This window comes from Psammomys obesus, unplaced genomic scaffold (assembly GCF_907164565.1).
Source record: "Psammomys obesus unplaced genomic scaffold, mPsaObe1.curated_primary_1811, whole genome shotgun sequence".
Lineage (NCBI taxonomy): Eukaryota > Metazoa > Chordata > Mammalia > Rodentia > Muridae > Psammomys > Psammomys obesus.
Window position 1 is genome coordinate 1631265 of NW_026596466.1, and position 17658 is coordinate 1648922.

The 17658-nt window shown below is 55.5% G+C and overlaps 1 protein-coding gene across 6 annotated transcripts; it reads left to right on the top strand.

Annotated features, from left to right (window-relative positions):
* Positions 1-7907: 7907 nt before the first annotated feature.
* Znf853 (zinc finger protein 853) lies at positions 7908-16062 on the top strand. 6 transcript variants are annotated; one of them, XM_055598660.1, is made up of 4 exons: positions 7908-7964; positions 8475-8678; positions 9146-9263; positions 11702-16062. In XM_055598660.1, the coding sequence occupies exons 2-4, from the start codon at positions 8667-8669 to the stop codon at positions 13651-13653; spliced, it is 2082 nt and encodes a 693-aa protein (XP_055454635.1). In that variant the 5' UTR covers positions 7908-7964; positions 8475-8666; the 3' UTR covers positions 13654-16062. The 6 variants fall into 6 exon arrangements, 5 of the variants coding, with proteins under 5 accessions (XP_055454635.1, XP_055454634.1, XP_055454632.1 ...); XR_008719137.1 differs by lacking the exons at positions 7908-7964; positions 8475-8678 and adding an exon at positions 10835-11136 and having other exon boundaries at positions 9199-9263; positions 11702-11759; XM_055598657.1 differs by lacking the exons at positions 7908-7964; positions 8475-8678 and adding an exon at positions 10835-10933 and having other exon boundaries at positions 9199-9263; positions 11048-16062.
* Positions 16063-17658: the final 1596 nt, after the last annotated feature.

Below are 17658 nucleotides of genomic sequence, written 5' to 3' on the forward strand. Positions count from 1 at the left end.
GTTCCAAGGATTAAACTCAGGTCGCCCGGCTTTACCCATTGAGCCTTCCTCCTGGCCCCCAGTGTTTGCTTTGTAAGAGCTGGAATTCATACACCCAGTTGATGCATTTGAAATGAGCGGTGCGGGGGTTCTTGCCATATCCCCGTGTGAGCATTCCAGTGTCACCTGTGTTAGATCCCTCAGTGTCCCCAAACGGCGCCTACACACTCTCGGCTTACTGCTCTCAACCCCAGGCCCGGGCAGCCCCGTTCCCTTTTTCCACTATGGATTTGCCTTTCCCAGAGATTTCTTATCTGTGGACTCACACAGGATGTGGACTTGTGTCTGGCTTCTTTTACTCAGTGTGAAGTTTTCAAGGGTTTCCCCGTTCTGTATGTGTTTCGCTGCATGTGTGTTGAGGTGTGTGCAGCGCACCTGGCAGCCGGAAGAGGGCATCAGATCCCCGGAACTGCAGTTACAGACTATTGTGACTTGGATACCCAGAGTATTGTGACTGGATACTGAGCACCTGATCTCAGAGTCTTTGTAGGAGCAATGTGCGCTTTTAACCACCGAACCATCTTTCCGGCATCATTTATTTAGAGACAGTTTCTTACTGTGCAGCCCTGGATGGCCCAGAACTCATAGAGATCTGCCTGTCTCTGCCTCCCAAGTGCTGAGATTAAAAATGTGTGTGCCACTACATCTGGGAAAAGAGCATAATTTTACTTTCTAATTATGCGTATATGTATGTGTCTGTGTGGGTTTGTACATGTGAATTCAGTGTCTGCAGAGGCCAGAAGAAGATACCGGAGTCTTTGGAGCCTCCTGACTTGGGTATTGAAAACCAATGTCTTTCCTTTGTAAGAACAACATATACTCTTAACCACCGAATCATCTCTCCAGCCCCTGATTCATTTCTCTTGATGGCTGTAGGCTCTGATTTTTTTTTAAACCTAGTATATTTGGGGTTTCTTAAGCCTCCACCTCCCTTCCAATCCCCCAGTCCTAGGTGGGGAAGAAAGAAGGTTGGTAGGGACAGGGGATGCAGACCTCTTTAGACATAGGTCCTTGGAGTGAGTCGGCTCTTTGTCATCAGGATATCCGGCAGGCCAGCAAACCAACAGCAGCGGCAAAAGCAGCAGCAGGGGCAGCAGCAACCTCCTTGAAGCATTCTCCAAAGCACCAGAATGCTTTCCAGCTGGCAAAAGCCACACCCCCTGCACGAGGCAGTGTCCAGCTGACAAAGATCACATGGGCCCTCTCACGAGGCTGTTAGCTGTAGGTTCCTGTATCCCGCACTTGGGATTACAACAAAGGCATATTTACATAACCACCGCAGATGGCTGAATTAACTATATATAAAATGTGAAATAACAAAAAAAACTGGTTTTGTGTATGTGTTTATGATGTGTATTCATTTGTGTGTGGCTTCAAACACATGTATGTCACAGCATGCACATGGAGGTCAGAGGACAGATTTGGGAGTCTTCCACTTCCACCTTGGTAGTCAGGCTCACACAGCAAGCGCCTTTACCTACTGTGCCATCTCTCTGACCCATCTACCTTGATTTTGAGACAGGATTCTCTCCCTCAATCTGGCCAGTAAGCTATAGACTTGTCCTTCTCTCCACGCTCCTTCAGGCTGGGGCTCCAGATACACACCGCTGTGCCTGGCATCTGCGTGGGCGCTGGGGATCTGAACTCAGGTCCTCTTACTGTGTAGCAGGTACTTTACTGACTCATCCATTTTTCCAGCCCTAGATTTTTTGAGTCTTGTGCATGTGTCGAGATGAGAAACAGGAGCAGGTGTCCTGCAGGTGTTCCTGATGTGACAGCAGTTGCCACATAAATGTGGAACACATTTTTTTAAGAAGTTGATAATTGTGTTATCTGCATGCGTGTGAGTGCAGTGGCTTAGGAGGCCAGCAGGGGGCGTCTGATCCCCCCCGCAGCTAGAGTTAACAGGTGGTTGTGAGCTGCTTGACTTGGGTGCTGGGACCCAGACTCAGGTCTTCTGCAACAGCAGCAAGTGCTCCTAACTCCTGACTCACCTCAGCCCGAGCCACCTTTGGTTTTTATGCATATTGTCACCATGGATACTTTTATACAAGTTCTTTTGTGTATATGTCAATTCTTTTGGGAGTCACAGGGCGCACGTGCGCTCACACACAAGCACAGGCTAGGTGTAGAATTCTTTTGATAAGGAAAAACTAGCTTGAGTAGCTCTCCATAGGAGACAGGCGTGTTTCTTTCCTGTGGCTGTGGTAAAACACACTGACAAAGGCAACTTAAGGGAGAAAGGGTTTCTTTAGCTCCCAGGGCTTGAAGCAGCTGCTCATCACACGCACAGCCAAGAGCAGAGGGAATGAGTGAGTGCACACTGGTGCCCAGCTCACTGTCTCTGAGGCCCGGGCCAGAGCCCAGTTCACGAACCCATGCTGCGACTTCAGGGTCGGGCTCCCTGTCACGACCCCGTCAAAATCCAACACAGGTGTGCCCACAGGACAAGTCCTCGCTGATGCTCTTAGCTGACTCTGGAGCAGTAGCTTTCAACCTGGGATCACCCCCCCTTGGGGGTTGCACAACCCTTTCGCTGGGGTCTCATATCAGATATTTACATTACGGTTCATAACAGCAAAATCTTAGTTCTGAAGTAGCAACGACATAATTCTGTGGTTGGGGGTCGCCACAGCATGAGGTATTAGAGGGTTGCAGCATTAGCAAGGTCGAGAAGCACCGATTTAAAAACGTCTGTCACCCAGGCCAACCAGCCGTAAACACTCATCTTTAGAGACTGGCCCAATGACACCGGGAAGGACTGGAAGCTGCGAGACACTGGAGAACCTGGAGCTGATGGCTACTGAATGTGGGGGTCTGGCCGGCGGATCGTCCACAGGTGTCACAGCCTGATTGTGAGGTTGTCCCCACAAGCTCGCGCGCGTTTGAACACTTGGTCTTCAGCTGGTGGTGCTCTTCCTTTGGTCAGTTCCAGGAAGGCCAGCCTTGAGACGTACAGCTGCACCCCATCTCCTGTCTAGCCTCTGTTTCCCGATACCCCAGACATGAGCAAGCCGTCCCGTCCCGCTGCCTCGGTTGATTGCAAGCCTTCCCCTCTGGGAATGTGGGCCAGAACCCCATTCCTGCCTTCAAGCGCTTCTTGCCCTCCCCTCTCCTGACAGCTCGGGCCCTCGTGGCGCATTCTCTGCTGACTCCCCAGTACTTACCATTGATAATTACTGTAATTATTTTTGGACAAGGCCACATATAGCCCAGGCTAGCCTTGAACTTGAGTTACTCTGTAGCTGAGGAGCCGGGCAGTGGTGGCGCACGCTGTAATCCCAGCACTCGGGGGAGGCAGGGACAGGCAGAGCTGTTATATTTTTGATCTTCTGTTATACTTTTGATCTCCGGCATCTCACCTGCCCCCTGTGTGTGTGTTTTAAGATTTATTTATTATGTAGACAGTGTTCTGCCTGCATGTGTGCCTGCAGGCCAGAAGAGGGCACCAGATATCATTATAAGATGATACCGGCTTCAAGCCCTGGAATCGGGAGTTAAAGAAACCTTTTTTTAAATTTAATTTAATTTTTATTAATTACAATTTATTCACTTTGTATTCCCCCCATAAGCCCCACCCTTCTCCCCTCCCAGGCCCACCGTCTCCCTCTTCTTCATGCATGCCCCTCCCCAAGTCCACTGATAGGGGAGGTCCTTTTCTTCCTTCTGATCTTAATCAGATCACATCAGGAGTGGCTGCATTGTCATCTTCTGTGGCCTGGTAAGGCTGCTCCCCCCTAAGGGGGAGGTGATCAGAGAGCAGGCCAATCAGTTCATGTCAGAAGCAGTCCCTCTTCCCATTACTAGGTAACCCACTTGGACACTAAACTGCCATGGCTACATCTGTGCAGGGGTTCTAGGTTATCTCCATGCCTGGTACTTGGTTGGAGTATGAGTCTCTGGGAAGACCCCTGTGTTCAAATTTTCTGGTTCTGTTGCTCTCCTTGTGGGGAAGAAACCCTTTCTTAGTTAAGAGCTAAGAACCACCGTGTGGTTGCTGGGAAATGAACTCAGGACCTCTGGAAGAGCAGCTAGTGCTCTGAACCTCTGAGCTGTCTCTCCAACGCTCCCTCCTGTGGATTTTGATCTTCCAGTTGTAACTATGCCCTTCCCACTTGCTGTCTGTCCTTCTCCTGAGCCTGGGGTTACCCGAGAGGCAGAAAGCTGCAAGCAGAGCCCTGCACACCAGGCTAGGAGTCCTTCTGTCTTCACGGTTTCAGAAAACTGAGACCGGTGCAGCCACACCACACTCAGGCGTGTGGAGGCCCGGACCCCTTACATGTCTGGGGCCCATGTGGGGCTACTCAGCCACCTCCAGCTCTGGACTTCTCCTCCCAGTGGTCCTGGCCAGGACCTAGACAGAACAGCACCCACAGTGGATGCCACCAATGGCTACCGGTCTCTCTGGGCCCCTTCATTCTTACTTCACCACCACATTTCCATGAGTGGCTGTAACTGCCTCAGTCATAGGAACTGGCTTTCTGTATCTTCATGACAAAATACCTACTAGAAACTATATAAAAGGAATCTGGAAGGGGGGTAGGTTAGTTGATGGAGTACTTGCATAGCATTTATGAGGCCCTGGGTTCTATCCCCAGCTCTGCATGAACTGGGCACGGTGGCCCATGCCCATATCCCAGCACTTAGGACGTAGAAGCAGAAAGAGCAGAAGTTCAAGGGCTACATAGTGAGTTTGAAGCCAGCCTGGGCTGCGAGACTTCCTCCACGGGTGAATCTCTGAGTTTGAGGCCTGTCTGGTCTACTGAGTGAGTTTCAGGAAGGCTCCAGCTATACAGAGAAACCCTGTCTCCCAAAAACCAAAAGCAAAAAATAAGAAAAGAAAGAGAATGAAAAACGAACAATAATCCTGGTGAGCTGGCCTGGTAGATAAAGGCGCTTGCCACGGAGTGGGACAAGCTGAGTTCAGCTCCCTGGAGCCCCATGGGAGAAGGAGACAACTTATGCACTGTGGCACTGTGGCATTTTAAATGTGATTTAAAATCAACAAGAGAAAATAGATCTCTAGTCAGCTGGACGGGGTGTGAGGCTGAGACAAGAGTTGTTGCTAGTGGCTGACCCCCAAGATGAAGATGTGGGAAGAGTTGCCAGGAGAATTAAGGATGAATAAATAAATAAATGAATGAATAAAGAGAAAAATTGGGGGAGGTTAACACCAGAATGGTTAGAACGAATGGGAAATTCATGAGAAGATTCCTGGGCTCAGTCCCAAAGACAATTCCGTAAGTGTAAGTATGGAAGCAGTAAACATGCATCCATTCAAAGATGCAAAACAAACAAACAAACAAACAAACAAACAAACCCCAAAAAACAGTAACCACTAGAATGGGCACAGACTCCACAGGTTAGGGGCACGGTGGTGAAGCTAACCACATTTCAGACACCAGACACCAGTTCCAGGGGCCCCAGTCCACCCAGACTTCTGGCCATCTGGCTACAACGTCAGTGAGAGAGCGATGCCAAGAAATGAGGTGGGAATGGGCTGGAGAGAGAGATGGCTCAGTGATTAACAGCACTTGCTGCTCTGACATAGGACCTGGGTGATCCCGGCATCCATGTTGAGTGGCTCCCAACCTCCTGTAACTAAAGCTTCAGGATATATGATGCCCTCTTGTGGCCTCCACAGGCACCTGCACTCAATGTACACACACACACTTTTTAAAGGAAGTGGCTCACACCTGTAATCCCAGCACTCTGGGAGGTAAAGGCAGGTGGATCTCTGTGAGTTTGAGGTGTACAAAGTGAGTCTAGGACAGCCAAGGCTACGCAGAGAAACCCTGTCTCAAAAAAAAAAAGTTTTAAGGGTTGGGGATAAGGGCTACATGCAGAGGAAATATCTGTAGAGAAACAATTACTTCCCAAGAGCGCTTGCGCATGGGAACGATGCAAAAGCAAGCAATGGTCTCCAGAGATCCCCCTCCCCAAAGTGTGCAAAAGGGTCAGAGTGGGGCAGACCGAGGGCCAGCCAGCAGGAGTCCAGTGCTGCCTCCAGGCTGGAGAAGATAAAGACACAGAAGTGGGTGGTGCCACGGGAGAGGGAGCCATGTGGGTAACGTGATGGAGCTTGGACCAAGTGGGAGAAGGGAAGGAGGGATGGGCAGGCGAGGGAGCATGGTGTCTGCCTGTTTTGAGACTAGGAAGGTCCCGTGGATGTGTAAACACTTCTGGAAAGAATTCAGCAGAGCAAGGGGGAAGAGGTGAAGGGACAGAGGACTAGGAGATGGCTTAGTGGGTGAGAAAGTTTGCCAGGCAAGCGTGAGGGCTTGAGTTCAACTCTCCAGCACCCATAGAAAGAGCCAGACATGGATTCTGCTGTGCCTGTGCCCCAGTGTTGTGTGGGGGCAGGGGTAACAGGATGGCTGGGGCTTGCTGGCTGCCAGCTTTGTCCCAGCTTCAGTGAGAGACCTTGTCTCAAGGGAATAAGTTGGAGAGTGATAAGTAGAGGGCATCCAACAATGTCCTCTGGCCTCCTCAAATGAGCCTATGGAAACACACACACAAGATTCAGAGAGGAGGGAACCACCGGGGACTGTGGTCTCTGGAAGAGGCTTCCATCCACTTTAGGAGGGCGGAAGGACACACCCATCCTTTACCTGTGTGCCCACTGCCCAGTTGTCCTCATCCTGCTGTCTGGCAACCTGTCTCCACTTTCACAGATGGAAGGCTATATGGAGCCTCGAGTTACCTGGCTGCCGCAAGTCCTTATGACTCTAAATCACCCTGCCTCCAAAGCTGGGTCCCTACTGCTGTACTTACAGCTCAGCACATTAGCTATGGCCTTCCTCACCCATTCCCCTTAGCTCAGCACATCAGCTGTGGCCTTCTGTACCCATTCCCCTTGCAGGCGGCTGCTGGCCTGCAAGTCCAGCCTCCAGAGTGCAGGCTTTTCAAGCCAGGCTGCAGGGAAAGCCTGCCTGAACAGGAAGAGTGTGAACTGGAGGCCGGACTGTAGGCAGGGAGACAGAGGAGCAGAGCCGTGGTCGCAGGAGCATCTCCATCTTGCTGGAAGCAGCTCTGTTTCGCCAGATCTTTAAGTTACAAAAGTTTGTTGTATTGTGAGTAGTCCATGCGGGCCTCAGACTTGCTATGTGCCTGCAGCCGAGGATGACCTTGGATTCCGGATGCTTCGTACTGGAAGAACAGGCCTGGACCCCATGTGGGTGCAGCCGCTGTTCCAGAAAGCTGGGGCAAGGCTTCTTCCGAGAATTCTCCAGCGGGGAGAAGCCTGTGTCTGCCGGTGAAGCCGAGTGAGGGGCCGAGCGGAAGGCCAGCTTAAGCCTCTGGAAGGAAACGCCCCGCCACCCGCCACCCCTGTTCCTACTCCCGCCCCCAGGCAGGAAACAACTTGTTCTATCAGCAAGCAAGCAGGTTTGGAAACCACTGGGGCCACCGGGGCTCATAAGCTGGAAGAGGGGCCCTGAGGAGCGCGGAAGCTGAAGGAGGGAAGGCCTCGGGCTACTGGAGAGAGCAAGGACCCGAAGAGATACCAGCGGGGCCCTCAGTCGCTGAGGGCGGCCATGTGGGTGCTGGCGCAGCGCCTACCTGTCTACCCTAGCCAACTCGAGAGTCTGGGCTGGCCATTCCGGACCTGCTGGGGTCAGGAGGGGGCTTCCCCATTAACTGATTAAGTGCTGAGTGGCCCCAATTTGTACCCCTGCCAGGGGAGGAGAGCCCTGAAGCCACGCCTGTGCTTCAGAGGATAGTGAGGGTTTTGGCTGGGAACCCCCTTCCTCTGCCATCCATGCAGCCCCAGTGCCAGTCGCCAACCGTGGCGCACGGACCCGCGCGCCGCACCAGGCGATGCGTTGCAGCGTGCGCTGCGCCCAGCACCGGCGGGCCCGGGGACGCACGCGGGGCCGAGTATCCTGTCCCCATCCCCCCCTCCCCCGGGGGGGGGGGTGGCCCTGGTGAGTGGCAGGCCGGGAAGGGTTAAGCCCACAGAGCTGGCGGCGCGGCCTAGAGAGGCGGCGGCAGCGGTTTGGCGAAGGCAGCGGCCGCGGTGGCGGTAGCGGGGGCCGGGGCGCGGGGGCGCGGCGGGCGGCAGGGGCGGGGGACAGGATGCGGATGCCGGGGGGACTTCCTGTGCCGGCCCCCCAGCGCCCCCGCCCCGGTCCGGCCGCTCCCCGCACGGACGCACAGCCCGGGAGGGCGGGCGAGCGATCGGGGACCCGGCCCGGCCGCGCCGCCCGCCCGCCCCCCGGGCACCTGTGGCCGGTGACCGCCCAGGACCCTTGTCACCGGCTTCCCCCCCGATCCGACCCAGGGCCCCAGCGTAGGCCCTGCTGCGCGCCACGGCCACCCTACCAACCCCGAGCCCTGCGCGGGGACTGGAGCCCTGCCTCCCTTCCCTGGCCCTGCGTGCGAGTCTCCGCCAACTTCTGCCTGGGAACTCCACTCTGCACCTTGTCTTGGCCCAGGGCGACCTCGGCAGCTCTGACAGCGGAGACCCCGTGGGGTGCCTGTAAAGGGTTGTCCCCGGGGGTGGTCGGAGCCTCCGTTCTAGATGCAGGCGCCTCCGGAAGGAGCTGGCTGAACGGCGGCGGCGGCCTTCACCTTGTGGCCGCGGGTGACCACACCTCCCCTGGCGCAGAGGCTGCTGCCGGCGGGAAATGCTGCTCCAGGTGAGGCCTGGCGGGAGAACCCTGCCCGGGGACGCTGCTCTAAGGACGGCTCCTGAAGCCGAAGACAGACCTAGTCAGCTGGCGTGGGGGCGTGGGGACGCCTGAGTGTGGAGACCCCTTCTTCAGAGTGGACCTAGGACAGGAACGCGGACCTGCAGGAGGCGCCTGCCACGGGTGTCAGGGCTCTGGACACCTGCCTTCCCAGGGATTGGGGGTGACACCTGCCCTGTGTGGCCTTTGAAGCCTGGGGGATGGTCCTGCTTTGGAAGGGGACAAGGAGCTGTGCCTCGAGCTTCGAAGCCCTGGAGAGGCTGGTTCCCGCCGCTGTTTCGGGGTGGGGGCAGGAGGACCGCTTGTCAGCTGAGGTGGAGCTGTGTGTATCCTAACAGCTCGGGCTGGTCTGTGTAGGAATGGGGCCCAGCCATCACCTCCCTCTTGAACAGTTCCCTTTATTCCTCTTTGCACAGCCTGCTCCCGGAGACCCTGGTGTGCGCACCAGGATGGAGCTGGGCCGAGCAACAGAGACCTTTGTGTTGGAGCTGCGATGTCTTGAGGATGGGGGCCCAGGGCCAGACACCCTCTCAGGTGAGGGTTGTGGGTGTGGAGACAGTGGGGGCCCCAGCAAGCGTTCTTCAGTTGAGTTGCAAGCCGGCACAGTCCAGACCCCAACAGAAGGACCCTGGTGTGGCCAGCGGTGGTCTCACTCATGCCTGCTGACCTCAGCTACCTTGAAACTTGATTTAGGACCTGTTGAGGTGGCCATCAGGCCAAGGTCTGGCAGGAGAGGGACACCTTGACAGATTTGGTAGCCCTGCCCCCCACCCCTGGGCTGGCTCTAACCGTTGTTTCCCAGGAGGCTTCCACCGTCTCCCACATGGGGCTAGAGGGTCCTTCTTTGGCTCTGATGCCTCAGGCACTGGCTGCATGGCTTCTTTTCCATAGTTACCTGCTTCTCATTTCCTCAACATCCGTCCCCGTCTCTTTCCCTCCACCCACCACGCAGAGGCCCCCACAGAGAGGAACTTTCCCGTCCTCTCCCTGAGACTCATGCAGGGGTAGCTTGAGTCAGGGCGGAGAAGAGTCAGTTTTCACGTTCTGGGCTTTAACAGTGACGGTGTGGGGATAGGCTTGAACAGTTAAGGGAGAATGAGGAAGAGCTGGGCCTGGGGTCACATGACTGGAATCCCAGGCAAGAGGGTCACGGTTTGACAGTTGACCTATGTGGTGAGTTCTAGGCTAGGACTATATACAATGAGACACTATTGCAGAGAGAGAGGGAGGATATGTGTGTCTGTATATCACAGAAACTGGAAGAATAAAATGATAAGATGGGGACCTGTGAATTGAACGAAGACTCTTTCCGCTTGTAAGTTTAACTCTAGCAGGCACACACTACTTCAGGTGACATCTAACTACACGCTCAATAAAATGCTTCTGTGGAAACTGCTGCCCCAGGAAGTCAGAGTGACCACGTGACCAAGCTAGAGAGGCGGAGACTCACACAGAGGTGAGGTCTGTCCCTGCAGAGAAGCAGAGCAGAGGAGAGGGCGCGGTGGTGAGCCTGCCGTGGGGAGACGGTCCCACAGCCGTGTTCATCCGCCACCCAGCACCCCAGCTGCCCTGGAGGATGCGCTCCCGGGGGGCTCGGGAGGTGGCTCCGCCGGGAAGGCGCTTGCCCCACAGGCCTGAGGACGGGATCTGGAACCCCAGTGCCTCTATGGGCGGCACAGGCCGGGAGTCCTCGGGAGCCCCAGGGCCAGCTCGCCTGGCTGTCCTGTGCAGTGACAGACAAGAGACCCTGCCTCAAAGTGGAAGGTCAGGTCCAAAGCTCAAGGCTGTCCCCGACCTCTACAGGTGTGCTTCGGCACATACGTTCCCATAAGCACACACTCGAACACACATGCACATACGCACAAGATACTCAGATTTTTCTAAAAAAGCATCCAACAAAGGCGATGAGAAAGGGTTTGTTCTTTCTAAAATATAATTACACGCAACTGTTTTGGTTTTTTTTTTGCATGTGGTATGTGGCTGTGCATGTGTGCATTCATGTATCTTGTCAGTGTTTGGTGCTCACGTGTGTGGGTATGTGTGGGTGTCCAGGTTGGTGTCATGAATCATCCTTGGTCATTCTTCCGCCTTCTTCAATGGGACAGGGTCTCTGAATTGAACCCAAAGCTCGCCTATATGGCGAGCATTTCCGGCCGCCTTCCTCCAGGGACCCCCTCTCCTCTCTCCACCCTCTGGAGTTACAGGTATGCTGCTGTGCCTGGCTTTTTAGTTAACTTTGGAACTGCAGACTCCCTGCCTGCCCCCGGCTTCCTTTCTGCTTCAGTGCTTTCTAGAAACAGCTTGCTGTATCCTTACAGAAATGGCTCATTCACAGACAAGGCAAATTTCACTTAAAGTGTGAGCATCGGCAGGCGGTAGTGGCACACACCTTTAATCCCAGCACTTGGTAAGCGGAAGCACTCAGATTCTCTGTGAGTTCAAAGCCAGCCTGGTCTACAGAGCTAGTTCCAGGACAGCCAGGACTACCCAGAGAAACCCTGTCTTGAAAAACAAGATAGATGATAGATAGATAGATAGATAGATAGATAGATAGATAGATAGATAGATAGAAAGAAAAGAAAAGAGAAAAGAAAAGAAAAGAAAAGAAAAAAGAATGTGGCCATAGTGAGGTCAGAGTTCAGCTTGAAATAGCCGTTTTTCCCTGTATGGGGAGAAAGTGCTAGAGACCTCTCAGGAATTGGTGTCAGGAGCCCTAAGCTCCCCTGTTGCAATCAAAACCAAGAGCTACCCATGGGGCTTGTGTGGAGGGGGCTCAGAGGGGGTCTGAATGAGATCGTCAGGGGGACCCTGGGAATGTCTGTTCTGTCACCGTAGCCCCCTGATCCCACATTTTGGGGTCCCTGCTCAGAGCCCCTTAGTGTACCAGAGTACATTCTTTTTTTGGGGGGGGTCTGGTCCAGATAGCTGCCTGTCATTTCTTCTCTCCTGGCTTCCTGCCATTTCCACTACAGGTGGCAGTGGTGGGAGTGAGAGCCAGGAGGAAGAGGAGGTTCAGAAGCGGAACGGCCATCCGCAGCCCCCAGCACTTGCAGCCCCAGTCGGCGCTGGCAACAGTGCTGAGGCGGAGCAGCTGGAGCCACAGGACTTGCGACTGCGAAAGTCAGAGCCACAGCCGCAGCTCAAGCAGCGGCAAGAGCATCAGCATCAACAGTTAGGATCTCAGCCAGAGCCGCCCCAGCAGCAGCAGCAAGATGGACGGCAGCGGCTGTCTCCGCTGCAGCAAGAACTGCAGGGAAACCCCCAGTCCACGCAGCCTCATAAACCAAAACCACAGCTGCACGTGGGGCAGCAGCCGGGACCTGGACAGGAGCAACAAGGCCAAGGGCCACAACTGCTGCAGCAACAGTTGATGATGCAGCCCCAAGGCCAAGAGCAACAGCTGTTACAACAGCAGCAACAAATGCAACATCAGCTACCGCAGCAGCAAGTGGAAGAACAGGTGTTGCTGCAGCAGCTGCCGTCACAGCAGCCAATGCAAGAGCAACAGCAGCTGCAGCAACAGCAGCTGCAGCAGCAGCATCTCCAACTGCTGCTGCAGCAGTTCCAGCAGCATGTGCAAGACCAAGCATTGCAGCAGCAGTTCCAGCAGCTGCAAGAGCAACAGCTGTGGCAGCAGCAGCAGCTACAGCAGCAGCAGCTGCTACTTCAACAACAGCAGCAGCAGCTGCTCCAACAACAGCAACTGTTGCAGCAGCAGGGACAGTTGCAACAGCAACCGTTGCAGCAGCAGGTGTTGCTGCTGCAGCCACAGATACAGATGCAGCAGCAGCTACTGCTGCAGCAGCAACAGGCCCAGCTGCAGCAGCTGTTGGAGCACCAACAGGCCCAGTTACAGCAGCACCTATTGCTGCAGCAGCAAGAACGGTTGCTGCAGCAGCAGTTGTTGCAGCAGCAGGAGGAACAGCTGCAGCAGCAGCAGCTGCAGCTTCCTCCCCTGGAGCCAGAGGAGGAGGAGGAGGTGGAGCTGGAGCTCATGCCCGTGGACGTGGGCTCTGAGCAGGAGCTGGAGCAACAGCGGCAGGAGCTGGAGAGGCTGCAGGAACAGCGGCAGCTGCAGCTAAAACTGCAGGAACAGCTGCATCAGCTGGAGCAGCACCTGGAGCAGCAGCAGCGGCTGGAGGAGCTGCAGCGGGAGCAACAGGAGGTGCAGCTGGAGCTGACCCCGGTGGAGCCGGAGTTGCAGCTGGAGCTGGTGCCCGCTCCGGGAGGCGGCGCAGCGCCGGCTCCGGCCACCGTCGTGGTGGCCCCTCCGGGTTACGTGGTGCTGCAGGAGCTCACGGTGCTGCCCGCTGTGGCCACCTCCGCCGTGGTGGCCATCCCGGGCCCCGCGGGGAGCGCGGCCCTGACGCCCGCCCGGCAGCGGAGGAAGCGGCGGGCGCGGGACAGGCCGACCATCTGCGGGGAGTGTGGCAAGGGCTTCAGCCGCAGCACGGACCTGGTGCGCCACCAGGCCACGCACACCGGGGAGAGGCCGTTCCTCTGCAGCGAGTGCGGGAAGGGCTTCTCGCAGCACTCCAACCTCGTCACGCACCAGCGCATCCACACGGGCGAGAAGCCCTACGCCTGCGCCCACTGCGCCAAGCGCTTCAGCGAGAGCTCGGCGCTCGTGCAGCACCGGCGCACGCACACCGGGGAGCGCCCCTACGCCTGCGGCGACTGCGGCAAGCGCTTCAGCGTCTCCTCCAACCTGCTGCGCCACCGCCGCACCCACTCCGGCGAGCGGCCCTACGTGTGCGAGGACTGCGGCGAGCGCTTCCGGCACAAGGTGCAGATCCGCAGGCACGAGCGCCAGCTGCACGGGGCGGGGCGCGCCCGCGGCCTGGGCCTCCTGCGCGCCTCCAGGCCCGCGCCCTCGGGAGCTTCCGCGCGGGCCCAGCCCACCTCCACCTCCGGCAGGCCCTGAGCGGCCCGAGCGCCCGCACGCTCCGTCACGGGCCTCGCTTCGGCCCGGGGTCATGGCCTTCACCCGAGTTTGGGGGCTTTCCGAGGATCTTGAAGTCTCCTTGGGGAAAGAAGACTTCCGTGTTTCCCCAGACCCCCCTCCCCCGGCACCGAGTTCACAGATTCACTCTCCCCCCAGAAGCCATGCACAAGAGACCATCCCCACGTGCGTGAGAGACTGCCCAATTTCGTCCCTCCCTGGGAAAACTGGACTGAGAACTCGCCTGGTGGCAAACGGCTGGCGTGAGGTTTGAGCCAAGCAAACCCTATCGAGCCGATGGAATGAGCAGCGATGGAATGAGCAGCGTGCGGGGAGCTGGGAGATACTGGATACTTAAGGAGGGACTGCAAAGCGGGGAGGCGAGGATGTAGCTCAGCCATAGGGGGCTCACCCAGCACAAAGCCCTGGGTTTCAGCTCCAGCAGCACCTAAACTGGCTGTGTTGGCACCTGTAATCCCAACACTTGGGAGGCGGAGGCAGGAGGATCAGAGGTTCAGGGTCATCTTCGGCCACAGTGAGTTGGGAAAGAGGGAGAACTGGCCTTCACAATACAGCGAACGTGGACAAGGCAATGAATTGTAAGGGACGTAGACCATGAGAGTATTTGTCAGGATGAAAGGCAGAAGGGTGGACACAGTTCTGCTGCAAACGCCTGTATTCACAGACACGGTCACAGTGGCAAGCAGGTTAACGTGCAGATAAAAGCCAGGAAGCCCTGCCCTGGGTAGGCGGTCAGGCCTTCTTTCCCTGGGATTCCAGACGACAGGCTCTAGAGGCAGGTTCTGGGCTTCTGTGGCAGTGCCCCCACCAACCCCCGAGCCAGCTGTCCCTCCTGACTGTCCCTGATAGAGGAGCTCATGGCCGATGCAGAGATTTCCAGGAAGAGCCTGGAGAAAACTTCCGGGTAGCCCCCACCTCTCCTAAGCTGCCCAGAGGCTGCTCAGGCGGCCTGCGCTGTTTGACCCAGGATGGCAGGCTCCAGGGCCAGGCTATGGGGACAGCTGGCCAAAGGTGCCCTGCCTCCTAGATGGGCGGGCATGCGGGAAGAAGGTGGGGACAAGGCCTGAGGGTTATCAGAAAGGCTGCAAACCACGTTTACCAACTCATGCAGGCAGGGACAGGGTGGGGACCCTCGGAGTGACCAAGGTTGGGAAAGTGTGCAGGCGGGAGGGGCCCCTCCCCGGCCCCCAGCCACACTTCCTGCCCCACCTGACCTCGATGCCCAAGGTGGCTGCTTGGTCCCTGCGTTTCCTCTGCTCTCCCTACTTCTCTAGCCAAGTTTTACACATGATGGCAAGTGAGAAACAGACCGTGGAGATTAAAGCGAAGAATCCTGCGTGTCCTGTCTGTGGCTGGAACTTGGCATTTCATGTCTTGCCCAGAACTGCTCTCCTGTGTTTGAAACAGTCTGGCATAGGCCCAGGCTGGTCTCACATTCACTCTGTAACAGGATCAACTGAACCTAGCTTCTGATTCTCCTCCGGAGTGCTGGGCTTACACCTGTGCACCTCTGTGCTCCGTACATGCAGGGCCGGGGATGGCACACGGGGCGTGTGCATGCCAGGCAAGCACTGCACCAACTGAGCTGCATCCACAGCCCCAATTATGGATTCCCCTTTTATGAGATTTTTTTAAAATGTGGCTCAAGTCATCCTTGACCTTGGAGTAATTCTGCCCCAGCCTCTTGAGCGCTCAGATTACAGGCATGAGCCACCACACACCCGTGAGTGAGCGAGTGTTGGTGGAAGGATGTGTGCACCACACCGCACAGAGGATGATTTTATGGAGTTAATTTTGGATGCAGGAAGCCAGGCTTGTGTGCCAGGAGGCTCCACCTGTTGCGCCATCTCGCCAGCCCCACCCAACCACCTTATTTTCTGAGACAGGGTCTCTCGCTGAATGAACTTCGAGTAGGTCCATTGGCTAGACTGGCTGGCGAGTGAGCTCAAGGGGCCACTGTCTCTGCACCATCTCCTCCCCGCCCCCCGTTGGGACATTAGAGATATGCTCTACCACACCTTCCTTCTGTGTGGGTGCTGGGCCTCTAAACTGGGGTCCTCGAGTTTGCTCAAGCCCTTTTCGGACTGAGCCGTTGCCCTAGCTCAGAAGAAACCTTTCCAAGGGTGAAAATGTGTGGTCTGAGCCAGTGGCTTTCGACCTTCCTCATGCCTCGACCTTCTCAATACAGTTCCTCAAGGCGTGGTGACCCCCAACCATAACATTATTTCTGTCTCTACGTCACAGCTGTACTTTTGCCATGGTTATGGACTGTAATGTGAATATCTGATATGCAGGATATCTAATATGCAACCCGTGTGACGGGGTTGTTTGACCCCTGGAGGGGTCACGACCCAAAGGCTGAGAAACCCTGATCTAAGCCAGCACTGTGAACACGCTGCCTCTGAGCCCAGTTTAAGATCAACTCTTATTATTTGTAGTTCCGTGTAGGCCTGTGTGCGCCTGCGTATGGGCGTGTACACACGGAAGCAAGTGTTTTCTGAAGACGCCGGAAGCATGGGATCCCCTGGAGCCGGGGTTACAGAGGGTTGAGAGCGGCCTGACGTGGGTGCTGGGAGCCGAACTCCAGTCCTCTGAAGAGCAGCACTAGGCCAGCTCTCCAGCCCCCTCTGGATAAATCTGGAAAGGGGGTCCCTCAGTGGCGCACCCCATTGCAGGATTCAGGGGTAGGTGAGCTGCACTTCTGGCCCCTGCAGCTCCCTGCAGCTCCATGCACCCACAGGGTTCTGCCTAAGCCCTCCACCTGCAGTTTTGGTTGGTTAGTTGGTTAGTGTATGCCGTGGCTCACTTTCGGAGGGAAGAAGGCAGCTTTCAGGACTTGGTTCTCTCCTTCCACCAACCAAGTGGATCCCGGAGGTCCCATTCAGGTCATCGGGCTTTACCCACTGAGCCATCCTGCCAGCCCCTACTTTTGGCTTTAGCCAACAGTTTTAGAATTGAGTGATTCTTTAACTTGAGTGAACCGAGGTTAACCCTGTTCATATGCTCTTATGCATCACATAAATACACACACACATATACATATTAGAAATTTTGCCAGGTATGGTGGTGCTCACTTGTAAACCACAGCAGGGAAGCAGATGCAGGAAAACAGTGAGTTCAAGTCCCTCCTGGGCTACATAGGAAGATCTTGTTTTACAAAAAAAAAAAAGAGGGAGGAGCGAGCCAGACATGGTAGTTCATGCCTGTATGCCCAGGACTTGGGATGCTGAAGAAGGAGGATCCAGAGTTGGAGGCTAGCCTGGACTACATAGTGATACTTTATATAAAAAAGAAAAAGACAATTGAAATATTGTAATTAGAGAATAGATGTCACCTGAGGGAAGCAGAGGCAGCAGTAAAAATAAATACAATGCTGTTTCCCAGGGGCTGCTACGTCACAGCAAGATTCAGAGGCTTGCAGAAAGTGGCAGGGCCTCCTTGCTCTTTGTTTTGCTTAAAAGACATCCAGTCATGAGAAAACTGTCACACTCGCACACGCACAGGCACACTTTCTAGGTGCTGTATTTTGGGAAGGGATAGAATTTAAAGCTTTGCTGATTCTCGACAAGCATCTACCTCTAAGCCATGCTACCAGCCTCCACTGAGAGATTACAAGCAGGGGCTCCACCACTGAGCCACACTCCAGCTCCTCACTGGGGGATTCTAGGCAGGAGCTCTACCACTGAGCCACACCCCAGCCCCTCACCGGGGAATTCCAGGCAGGGGCCTCTACCCACTGATCCAGGCACCCCACCCTCTTCTTTCTTATTGTGAAACATCATTTCCCAGAATGGCCTGAGGCTTTCTGTGTAGCCCAGGCAAATCCGGGATTCCTGATCCTGCTGCCTCAGCCTCTTGAGTGCTAGAATCACAAGCACGTAAAATCACGCCCAGCCTCCAGTAACAACTACTGACCCCTTGCTTCTAACGGCTGGTAGACTCCTGCGTGCCTGCTGGAAGTTAACA